The 12,361-nt window shown below is 51.2% G+C and overlaps 1 protein-coding gene across 2 annotated transcripts in view; it reads left to right on the forward strand.

The window, feature by feature from the left end:
* The window catches only part of LOC141054347 (transmembrane 4 L6 family member 5-like), a 63,870-nt gene extending 55,066 nt beyond the window's left edge, over positions 1–8,804 (forward strand). For both annotated transcript variants that reach the window (XM_073551665.1, XM_073551664.1), the window contains exon 5: positions 8,576–8,804. In XM_073551665.1, coding sequence (XP_073407766.1) covers positions 8,576–8,580 — 5 coding nt within the window. In that variant the 3' untranslated portion in view covers positions 8,581–8,804. The remainder of the gene's footprint in view (positions 1–8,575) is intronic.
* The last annotated feature ends 3,557 nt before the right edge of the window (positions 8,805–12,361 follow it).

A 12,361-nucleotide genomic window follows, 5' to 3' on the forward strand; every position in this document is an offset into this window, starting at 1 on the left:
CATCATAGCATTTCCAAGCGACGCCACCATGAGACTTATAGGAGTTATACCGTATTTTTCGCTTTATAAGACGCACTTTTGTTCCCCCAAATTTTGGGGGAAAGTAGGGGGTGCGTCTTATAATCCGAATATACGGGGGAGGGGGTGTATATTTATATATGTACTGCAGGGTCCAGGGGAGGTGGGGGCAGCTTTGGAGCGGTGCTGTGAGCTGGTAAAAGCTGCCGAAGGGAGCCTTTGATCTCCTGCTCCCGCTCATATAATATGCACTGCCGCTGTCCATCACCATGGTGCTGAAACTGCACCACGGTGACTGGCTGGGGGAGCGGTGCATATTATAGCTGCCTGCGCCCTCCTTTGATCGCACATGATCCCCTGTGTTAGATATCGCCCCCATGCTGCTGCCCATAGTAAAATAAAAAACTCTTTCCTTACCTCCTCCAGCGCTGATCTCCCGGTGTCTCTGCTGCTGCTGTCATCAGCACTCTGCTGTGCTGATCACATGACCGGCTCTGAGAACCAGGAAGTGGAGGAGGAGCTCAACCACACTGAGGGAGACACGAGGAGGGACAGCGCTGAGAAGGTAAGGAAAGAGTTTATTTTACTAAAAGCAGCAGCATGGAGGCGATATCTAACACAGGGTGATGTGTGCCAGCCACAGGGGGGCCAGTGTGCCAGCCACAGGGGGGCCAGTGTGCCAGCCACAGGGGGGCCAGTGTGCCAGCCACAGGGTGATGTGTGCCAGCCACAGGGGGCCAGTGTGCCAGCCACAGGGTGATGTGTGCCAGCCACAGGGGCCAGTGTGCCAGCCACAGGGTGATGTGTGCCAGCCACAGGGGGCCAGTGTGCCAGCCACAGGGGGGCCAGTGTGCCAGCCACAGGGTGATGTGTGCCAGCCACAGGGGGGCCAGTGTGCCAGCCACAGGGTGATGTGTGCCAGCCACTGGGGGCCGTGTGCCAGCCACAGGGTGATGTGTGCCAGCCACAGGGGGGCCAGTGTGCCAGCCACAGGGGGGCCAGTGTGCCAGCCACAGGGTGATGTGTGCCAGCCACAGGGGGCCAGTGTGTCAGCCACAGGGTGATGTGTGCCAGCCACAGGGGCCAGTGTGCCAGCCACAGGGTGATGTGTGCCAGCCACAGGGGGCCCGTGTGCCAGCACAAGGGGGCTATATTCAATATAAGGTGGCCATATCCAGATTAAGGGGGCTAATTTTAGGGTGGGGGGCTATGAGGGACATATACCCTATATGATTTGTTAGACGGACACTGGCATTATAAGACGGACCCCATTTATTAAAAAATTCTCTATTCCTTCACCACATTTGGGGGTGCGTCTTATAATCAGGTGCGTCTTATAAAGCGAAAAATACGGTATATTAAATCCTGGTATATGAATAACTCAGAGCAGCGTTCAGGATGTTTTTGGCCCATTATACATCCTAGGACTGCGAAGGCCTGCAGCCAGTTGTTCATTGTATGTGCTATTGTAGGGAAGGTGACCTGACGGACGGACAGACTAATCAGAGTGAAGAAAGATAGGTTTGCACAGTGTAGGTAGGAGTCAGTGATTACAGTGGGGAAACAACTAGGAAAGTGTAGTGGACGTGCAGTACCTTGGGATGACCATTAGATGGCAGGGTGGAGTGTGAGTAAAGGACTTTACAGCAGCTTAGGGCTTTAGAAACCGTTGGTCATGGGGGGCGTGGTGACAGTTAGTGACAGTTTCAAGGAACCGGGAGAGTTATAAATACTGAGGGAGGGTTCCAGAAGGTTCCAGTCCCCAGGGGGAGCTCAGGTGACAGGAGGACTACGCCAGTCTGTGTGCCCTGAGGAGAATCCGACCAAGGGGACTGAGGAGAGGAAACGTCAGGGGGGTGGTCCTGACAGGAAAGGACCGCAGCAGAGACAAGGCTCTGGGTGGAGGACACCGTATGTGTAACGACGAAACTGGCCAGTAAAGTGCTGATGGTGTACGGGCCTAAGGCGGCCACAGTAACTGAGCTGTCAGGATTGTCACAGTGTGAGACGGGACGGTACGTATAAATACGTCCCTAGCGTAACGTACGGTGTTGAAGCGGCCCTGGACACGGAGGGCAGAGAGAGAGATATCGCGGTGTACCGCGAGGACCGTCAGTCGGACGGTGAACAATAAACTTGGACCTGTTGCACCCAGAATCTGCCTCATCGTGTCTCTGTTATCATCTCTGCGCGGTAAGAAGTGGGACCACCCCCTATCACCCCCCCAGCTCGGCACCCCACCACCGACACTACATTTGGCGTAGTTGGCAGGATCGCCGCCGCTAATACCTCATCTTCTGCGGCAGACCTGCCTCAAAGAATGGAAAAGGACTCGGACTACTCAGTTTGGATTACAATTACCGGTGGATTACGATTGGCTTACCAGTGGATTACAAATGAGGAGCGCAGTGATGAATCTGTGTGGCCAGTAGAGGATCCGGGGCGGTACCAGAGACAGTGCAGTATGGTGGCGCTCCTTCAACGCAGAGGCGAGGTCCGGGTGTTCGCAGTAGTTCAGAATGGACTGGGACCCCCTCCAACGTACCCCCGTGGACAGCAGTATGTGCCCGGAGGCCGACGTTTCCATACATTGGACCCTGACAGGTGGGTGGAGAGGCCTGCCAACGCCCCACCCCACAGAGGGAGTGACACCGAAGAAAAGCCTGGGAGCGACTGTTTGGCGCCATTCGATTGCTGCCCACCGGACGGTATGAGACGCTGCGGATGTCGGGGTATTGGCCGCCTAGAATGGCAGTGGCGGCAGGAGAACGAGCTGAGACAGAAGACGTCATCTTCGGGTCCATGGGCAAGAAGAGGAATCTGTGCGGAGCCCGTGCGGAACCAGAAGGAGCGGCCGCCATTGATACCGGCGGAGAGTCTCCCCGCGGAGTCCCTGAGTCTGGAAGCTAGGCCCGCCGAGCAGCGAGTTGGAGAGCGGAGGCTGCGGGATGAGCCGTGCGGTAGTGTGACGGAGGCCGTGGCGCCGGGGAAGGTGAGAGTTCCCCTGGCCCTGCCGGCGGCTTCACAAGCGGCCCCTATCATTTTGCCACAACACGCAGCCTCCAGTGTACCGGAAGGCCCGGCTGCGGAGGGCCCTATGCTATACGTAGAATTGAGCAAGGCCCTAGCTCCCGTTCCCGAATCTTCCCGCCCAGAGTCACCAGGGCGGAGCTTATTTACAGAAGGCGCGGTTGCACTCCCTCGGCCGGTGTCAGCCTCATCACCCGAACCGGCCGTTACTCCGGCTTTGCTGGGAGTTGTGGATGCGGCCTACCCTGTGGCCGCGGTGAAGCCAGTATTGGAACCGGCTGGGGTCTGTTTATCGGGCCCTGTGGACCAGCCCTCCGGAGTCACGGCTGCTCCCATCCGCTACCCGGCCCCAGCGGCTGCTGGGCCACAGATATCATCGGCCGCCTCTACCCCACGCCCTTTCTCGGCAAGGTCCCGCCCACCGGACTTAGGGACTGGCGCGGTACCCTCCGTTTGGGTTGCGGAGGTGGTAAAACAAAAGAAGGTTTGAGAGCAGGAGGTATGGAGCCTGCTTCATTCAAAAGGGGAGGCTGGCATGGCGGTGGAAAGATCCCGGGTGCGGCTGGTGTACACCAATGTGGACCGGGGGTATGGTTTCATACGTGATCAGACTGGCCAGAAGGTATACGTGAACGTAGCCTCCATACGCCACGGCCGTGCCCTGGAAATAGGGGACTTTGTCTCTTATTATAAAGAATACTGCCCCCGCGGGTATTATGCGGTGGCGGTACTGGCGGTACCTGAGGAACGCGAACCCCCGTAAAGAGGACTGTATTGGACACTCCCTTCACCCCAGGAGTTCCACGGCTGTGGGCCCCTTGCTACCGGCCATCAGGAGATGGCCTGGACTGTCAGAGTCTGAAAGAACAGTTCTAGTTTTAAAAAAAAAAAAATGTTTTATGTGATTAAGCTGTTTTTTTTAGAATGTTCCTCTTACAGGATGTTATTTTACTGATTTGGAAACTTGACAGGGGATACGAAGACAAGAGGGAGTGTTCATGTCCAAGGAAGGGGGAGGGAAAAGGAGTACTGGCGATGTTTATTGTTGAACGTTGAGTTTTAAAGCAAAAGAAAATGAAAAAAAAAAATAATATAAAAATGGGTACTTGTGCTATTATAAAGTTGTTTATTGTATGATATGCCAAAGTAAAATGCAACAGGTCCGGGTTAAGGGAAGGTCTGCGGGACCAAAGGAAAGTGTGAGATCCGGTAGGGATCTAAGAGTTGAGGTCTGGGAGACCGGGACGCCGACCATGACATGTAATTGAAAGAAGGAAAATGAGTGGGAAGACGTGAGAAAGACAGCCGTCCTAGGTCAGGTCCCCAACACCACGGACACCCCTGAAGAAGGAAAGGCGGGCACCGGCAATGATCTGGTAGGTGAGTGGCCTCGATCATGGCGTACCGGATAGTGAAAGGTAACAGTAGGGGAGAGTAGGGGAAAGATACACGCCGTAGAGAGAATACGGGTGTACCTTGCCCAATTTGAAAGACGTTGTCATGTGGCGTGCGCGCTGGTGAGTAGCAGTAGGCTGCTCAGAGCATAGTGCTCCCAGTATGGTTCGGCCCCCGCAGATAGTGGGTTTGGCTCAACTTCTGGTCCGACAACAGAATGTAGGTGTAGATTCAGAACGACGAAGGCAGGGATGACGATTGTCGAGGACGACAATGGACAAAGGAAGGGGGAGTGTAGGGAAGGTGACCTGACGGACGGACGGACTAGTCAGAGTGAAGAAAGATAGGTTTGCACAGTGTAGGTAGGAGTCAGTGATTACAGTGGGGAAACAACTAGGAAAGTGTAGTGGACGTGCAGTACCTTGGGATGACCATTAGATGGCAGGGTGGAGTGTGAGCAAAGGACTTTACAGCAGCTTAGGGCTTTAGAAACCGTTGGTCATGGGGGGCGTGGTGACAGTTAGAGTGACAGTTTCAAGGAACCGGGAGAGTTATAAATACTAAGGGAGGGTTCCAGAAGGTTCCAGTCCCCAGGGGGAGCTCAGGTGACAGGAGGACTACGCCAGTCTGTGTGCCCTGAGGAGAATCCGACCAAGGGGACTGAGGAGAGGAAACGTCAAGGGGGTGGTCCTGACAGGAAAGGACCGCAGCAGAGACAAGGCTCTGGGTGGAGGACACCGTATGTGTAACGACGAAACTGGCCAGTAAAGTGCTGATGGTGTACGGGCCTAAGGCGGCCACAGTAACTGAGCTGTCAGGATTGTCACAGTGTGAGACGGGACGGTACGTATAAATACGTCCCTAGCGTAACGTACGGTGTTGAAGCGGCCCTGGACACGGAGGGCAGAGAGAGAGATATCGCGGTGTACCGCGAGGACCGTCAGTCGGACGGTGAACAATAAACTTGGACCTGTTGCACCCAGAATCTGCCTCATCGTGTCTCTGTTATCATCTCTGCGCGGTAAGAAGTGGGACCACCCCCTATCACCCCCACAGCTCGGCACCCCACCACCGACACTACACTATTTTACCTCTATTTCTATCGTAAGACCACTCGCCAGTCCTCCTTTCCTTATCCACTGACTGTTGGTCCGCTGATAAGAGTGACCATATGTCTACATAGTCATTATTCCAGATCTTCTCTTTCTTCTCTAGGTCTATGTGTGTACCTAGCGGACTAATTCCGCAGAAAAAGGCGTCTTTGTGTAGACTAGCTGATTGAGGTATGCTCCCGGTGACGTGTTGACCTCCGGGCTGATTTAAGTGGTCGACTAGCGCCCTGATGGCAGATGCCAGGTCGCTCTCTTCTGTGTTGTGTATTTTGTTATGCGTGTTGTTTATATGTGACTCACCACTGTCTGTCGCCGATCGAGTGTCTCCAGTTGAAGGAGGTACCCTGGCGATATCCTGCTCCCGGCTGGCGGCCCGATATTGCTCGGTGATAGAACTTTGATGACATGGGGCCATGATGGAATACAGATGGATCTTCTCGGATTGATGACGACGATGGAGCACGTTGCAGCCGATGGCTGTCGTGAGCTCGTGGTATCGCTCCCTCCTGAAATACAGATGGATCTCCTTGGATTGATGACGACGATGGAGCACGTCGCAGCCGATGGCTGTCGTGAGCTCGTGGCAGCGCTCCCTCCTGTTGGGCCATGATGGATACAGATGGATCTCCTCGGATTGATGACGACGATGGAGCACGTGGCAGCCGATGGCTGTCGTGAGCTTGTGGTAGCGCTCCCTCCTGAATGACGGTCTGGCGGGAGGTCGCAAGGTGCTCATCGATGCACCTCTGGCTACTGGTGTGGGGTGGAGATTCCGTGCGACGTCTTCTGCTGGTTGTCCAAGAATGCCTGCTGCGGTGCCCCTCGGACGCATCGGACCGTCCAGATGTGGAAGGCGACCTCCATCTGGAGGAGCGTGACCTGTGGTGGCTCCTGTTGGAGCTACGCCTTCGCCTGTAATGGGAACAGCGAGAAACAGAGGGACAGCGAGAATGGTGGTGGAGGGAATCCGCTGAGGAGGGTGTGGAGGATCTGTGACATATGTGACTACGTCCGTGACGGTTGGATGTATGCAGGTTGTTGGGAGGTTCGCGAATAAGTGGTGTGGAGTTATTATTGCTATCACTATAGGCATTCACTGGCTGTGATGTGCGTCTTGAGGGGGATGGCGTTCTGACCGCCAATGGAATAGTGTGCGACGAAGGTGTTTGTGACATTGGGGGAGTTGGTGGTGTGTAGTGTGCTGTGTTTGTGTTTTGTGCTACACATAGGTTTTGCTGCAGAGCGTCCTGAGCGGTTGGGTTGGACCAGACAGCACGCTCAGCAGCACCATGGCTATTTCCACCCGAACTCCCAACGTTCCGCATGGGCGGCAAAGCTGCGCCCGTATGACAGACGTGGGAGACCAGGCTTGGCAGTGGGACGTTGCTGCTACTGGAAAGGGTTAATCTGTGCTCAGTGCTTCGCTGCCTGCCCTCTCGAAGCTGCTGCCCTGGCCTCGGCATTGTAGTAGTGGGGGCTGTGCTGGGCCGGCCACTGGAGCAGTGGTGACGCTGGGTGGGCGGAGCCAGCAGCCGGCTCTGATGACTGGCACCTATTGAAATAGTAGAAGTGGGCGTACTGCTGGTAGGGCCTTTGTGGTGACGCTGGCAGGAAATGGGTGGAGCTTCGGACCGACTCCGCCCACCACTCTGCACTAGACAAGGGGTGGGTGGTGAGAGGTGGTGAGATGGGTGGACCGTTGGTGGAGGAAGTGGGAGTGGCAACGGGCCTGGATACACGCCTGGAGCCTAACAATGGAGTGTGAGCCTGCGGCCTACTTGAGGCAGAGTGAGTGGCCAGAACAGGGCCCAGCGCAGCAGCCGCAGCCCGGGGACGTCGGTGACCAGGGGCAGCGCCACCACCGACATGGAGACACTCTGGTGGGCGAGATGTGCGTTCAGAGCGTCTGCCAGGTCTCGCCGAGACTGTTGTGGAGGAGGCCGGAGCAGCTGTAGTGGAGTCAGGGGCAGCCCCAGATAAGCCGGGTGGCTGCTGAGAAGAGGACGCCGCAGGGGAAGAAGGCCAGCGGAGGAGACAGGAGATGAGGAGGCTGTGTGCTCTCGAGAGCAGAGCTGGATGAGAGGGTGACAGAGAAGCCTGGGGCCCAGGGGAGGATTGGGCCCTGGGAGACAAAGGGGAGGCCTGCGGCAATGGGGGATCAGGAGAGGGCACAGGTGGGTGCGCATCCAGTTTAGATAAAAGGGCTATAATACACGGATCACCCACCTGTGCTGCTCTCTGCCGCAGGGCCTCCATCACTTCCTCAGACATGGCTTCAGGGGATTCCTGGGACAAAAGCTCCTAGATATCAGCCGGAGAGGAAAGAGAAAGACCCCCACCCCAGCACCTGAATTTAACCCCTGAGGGTGTGGCCGGACGTCCCGTCCTCTCTTTCTGTTGGTCAGTGGGGTGTCCTAATTATGGCAACACCTGGGGGGAGTAGTGGGAGGGGGAGGCACTGCACAGTTCACTTATCATCAAATCCATGGGGGCTCTACAGTCAGAGACACGATCCTTATTCAGTACAGTGCCTGCCATAATTGATGCATAAGGAGCCCTGACCAAGTACTGAGTGCAATCACTGATCATACATTTCAGTAGGCCAACATTTAGGATTTTATAATCATTTTTCAAGCTGGTGTTATAAAGTATTCTAATTTCCTGAGATAATGACTTTTGGGTTTTCATTGGCTGTAAGCCATAATCATCAACATTACCAGAAATAAACAAGTGACATAGATCACTCTGTGTGTAATGACTCTATAGAATAGAGGAGAGTCACTTTTTGTGTTGAAGAACTGAAATAAATTCCCTTTTTGATGATATTCTGATTTTGTGAGAGGCCCGTGTAGAATTGGACATATCCTGACACATATGGTTCATGCTGTGAGGACACTAGATAAGCAGGCATACACAATACATAGAACAGGGCATACGCTGACACATAGTTCCCATTTGATAATACTATATTTTTAGAACTTTTTCACTAATAATTTGATCTTTTTCTGCCCTTTGTTCAGGTTGATGCATCAACATTTTCTGTGGTGAAAAAGAAAAGAAAGCGTCTCTCATGGATAATTCCCCATGATAAAGGCTGAGTGTCACAGCCGCCCAGCGTCTATTCTGTGCCAAGCGCACCCCCGCTGTGCCATGAGGACAGATAAGGAGAGGTGGGCATACTACGCGGTGTGACGGACCTCTCCCCTCCACCCTTTCTGACCAATAAATATTTGCTGACTTTAGCAGAAAGCATTCTGGGAGTTTTTAATTATGCGTATATTGCATGTATTATATATATATATTATTTTTTGTATTAATTTATAATAACCAAAAATGTTTTTTGCGACTTTTATATAAATCAGCAGTTTTTTTTTCTTTTTTTTTATATTACATTTCTTTACCTTCTGGATTCTTCATGCTGTGAGTGGTTATTTTTCCAGTATATCTACTTAAGAGAAAGATAGGTATAAACCAATATGGCCTCCATTCATGGTCAGAAGATCAGGACCCCCTTAGAGGAGACTGCTCAGTTAGAGCGAGTGCTGCGAAGTCGTCTCTGTCTTTCGCTCGGAATTGATCGATATGGCAGCACTATGTGGACTCTATACGGCAATATTATTTCAAGGCTCTTTTTCATGGTGGCACTTCAGGAGCACTTTTCTTCTCTGTCTCCCAGCTTTTTGCTTTTCTTGCTTTTCAGTAGGACAAAAAGAAAAAAAAAAGTTTTAAAATAAAAATTTAAGAAAATATTTAGAAAAGCGTGGTGTAGGGGCAGAGAAACTGATTCCATTGATGTAACACTTATTAGATTGTGTTTTTCTGTTTCAATAAAATCAGTGTTTTCTCAGAAGGAGATTATCCCTACAGGACTAGGTGTCTTGTGCCTTCTGGTCCAACCACGTCCTCACCACTGATTGGCTGCTTTTTGTCTACTTTGGCAGAAAGTGTCCAATCAGTGGTGTGGGCGGTATTACACACAGCTCAGCATTCAAGCTCTGCTAGATCTGCAGCAGACAAAACAGGGATTGTATCACAACTGCTGCACCCTATAAACTAAGTGATACGTCTCTGGAATCAGGGTCTCTGCCCCTACATCAGGCTGCTGTCAGATTATATAGCAAAGACCTGCTGACAGATTCTCCATCTGCCTCCAATGTTTTACCATGACAGTTGGGAGAACCTCAGGCTTTATCATCTTTTATTGAGGCCCTTCCACGTCTGCGACAGCTATTCAAGTTCTTACGTAATGATGAGATTGGACTATGAAGGAGATATGGGTTACTCATTACCTCCAGGAACACCATCAACTTCTACCACCGAGGAAAGAAACCCCCATATTGAGAAGTATTATGGGAAATGGGATCATACGGGGAAATAACGATGAAGGAGGTGAGTCTGTAGCTAAGGAGCACACACCACATAATAAGGAAAAGTGAGCCGGTAACAAGACTTTGTAGTACAAAAACTAACAGAGCAAAAATAAAACACTTAGAATATCTGGCTAAATATAATGAACTAATATTTACTGGCATGAAAAGAGTCGTAGGTTAGACAAGACCTAGTAGGATCACTTGTGAAGACTCTCGTAGGAAGCGGCAACTTGGGTCAACCTCACCATTGCCGATAATGTTAGATAAACCACACACAAAGACAAAACATACAAAAGCAATAACCAACAATAGGGACAGGGAGGAATAAACTAAATAGGAGCAGGGACCAGGAGATAAATAGCCATGTACTACAGCAAACCACAGAACACTACTACAGCAACCCTACTCCATCCATTAAGCTTTGGCACATGGCACAGGAAGAAGAATCTCCAGAAGTTACAATGAATTCCTGTTCAGCACAGAGTCTACAGGAGCTAGGAATCAGAGTTTTCACTGGCAAGGCAGAGAAGGTCTGGCCAGGTTTTATAGGGAGAGGTAATGACCAGATCAGAAGCAGCTGAAATGGAGCTGCAAGTTTCTGAATAGCCTAGGTTATTAACCTCTTCAGCACCAAAGGAAACCAAATCCATTTAACATAGGACACAAATACACAGGCTAAATGAAAAATCTGCCATTCACAATATGTCGTGATCTTCTATCCCCAGATCTCCCAGGAGCATATGCACACTCCTGACAGCAGTATAAGTGGAAAGTCCTTGACTGCTTTTCTGCACCCTAAGACGTCACTCCGTGTGTGCATTTATAGGGAAACACCTATCAGTCAAAGGGATCATGGCATGGAGAAGCCAACCCTTTAGAGTCTAGTACCTGAAAAGTGTTCTTTAACTTGTACCGCAATGCAAAATCCTTACCAGGGCCACCACCCACCATATGTGCCAGAGTGCTGGAGGATCCTGTTGTGGGTGACCGTTACCTCTGCTCCTCTGACAGAAGAGCGTGAGGAGACGTTCTGGAATGTGAGATAACACGTGAGACACACCTAGAACCAGTAACGTCAGACACTGATCTGTCATACTGGAGTTATTGATCTGGACAGGGGCCAGGAATAAGGAGGAAGACCAAAGGGCGGCCTGAAACCATAAAAGAAGAAAAAAGATGACAAACACATCAAAAGACAGGAAAAGGTATGCTTCATTACAAAACCAAGGGAACAAAACAACAAAAGGACAGGAACGAGTACACACAGAAAATCCACAAACGACAAATCAAGAACCGCAAGATGTCTGTCCACGATACGGCAGCCAAGACCTGCCTCACACAGTGTCCTATATATGCGATCGGCAACCGATCACACATATACATCAAATCAAGGACAGGTATGAAAGCCACAGAAAACACGCTGGGATAGAAAATAATCAATAACTACGCAAAGTGTAAAAGTGCAGCATCACGTGTGTCAAAGTGCTGATCTACAGGACGCGCGCCCAGAATGTTACCAAGCCCCAGGTTAAAGTGTATGGTGAAAAGGATACGTGAGTGGTCGAGAGTCCATCACAATGACACTGTGCGGAGAGGACGTTTCGCCGAACACAAGGCTTCTTCAGAAGTACAGACAGCTCCCTCAGAACTAAAGTCAGCTTCCCCAGGGGTAATGTGGGCTTCCTCCAGAGTAACCGAACTGTGGGACAATGCATCATATATTCACACATACACTGCTTGGACACCCTGGCTCAGCAGATAGTATGACACATGAGAGGGTTAGATACCCACGACAAGAGATAGATTAAATATATATAATCAACTTGGACTCACCAGCTCAACAGTTAGTATCACACAAAAGATGCTTAGATAGAGCAGCTCAGCAGACAGTATCACACGTAGTAGGATTAGATACAGCGGCTTTCTAGTCAGTAACACTCATAAGGCCGGAGTCACAGAAGCGATAAAATCGGACGAATGCAATGCAATAAAAAATCGCACTGCATTCGTCCCAATGTTATTCTATGGGGCAGCTCCCATCATCCGATTTTTTATCAGATCCGTTCCTCGGCAGCATGCTGCAATTGTCACCGATTTTCGGATCGGATTCGCCAATGCAAGTCTATGGGGGCAAGAAAAAATGGGACTAAAAATGGACCCGATGTGTGAGTCGCGATAAAATCGCACGACTTCTCCTGGTCAACAGGGAAGAGCATCAGGCATTGGATGTCAATTTGATGCTTAGATGCGAATAAAATCGATTCATCGCCGGAAAGTGAGAAGACAGACGGATCCCTGGACAAGAAATCTTTGTGCGATTTCGTACCATTAAAATCGGACCGATTTTTTATTCGTTGTGCTTGACTGCAGGGTTAGAGGCTTTCACACATCAGCTCAGCAGTCAGTATCACAGAGGATAGGATTAGATACACGGCT

Source organism: Dendrobates tinctorius, unplaced genomic scaffold (assembly GCF_039654945.1).
Source record: "Dendrobates tinctorius isolate UK_male_01 unplaced genomic scaffold, ASM3965494v1 ptg000178l, whole genome shotgun sequence".
NCBI lineage: Eukaryota > Metazoa > Chordata > Amphibia > Anura > Dendrobatidae > Dendrobates > Dendrobates tinctorius.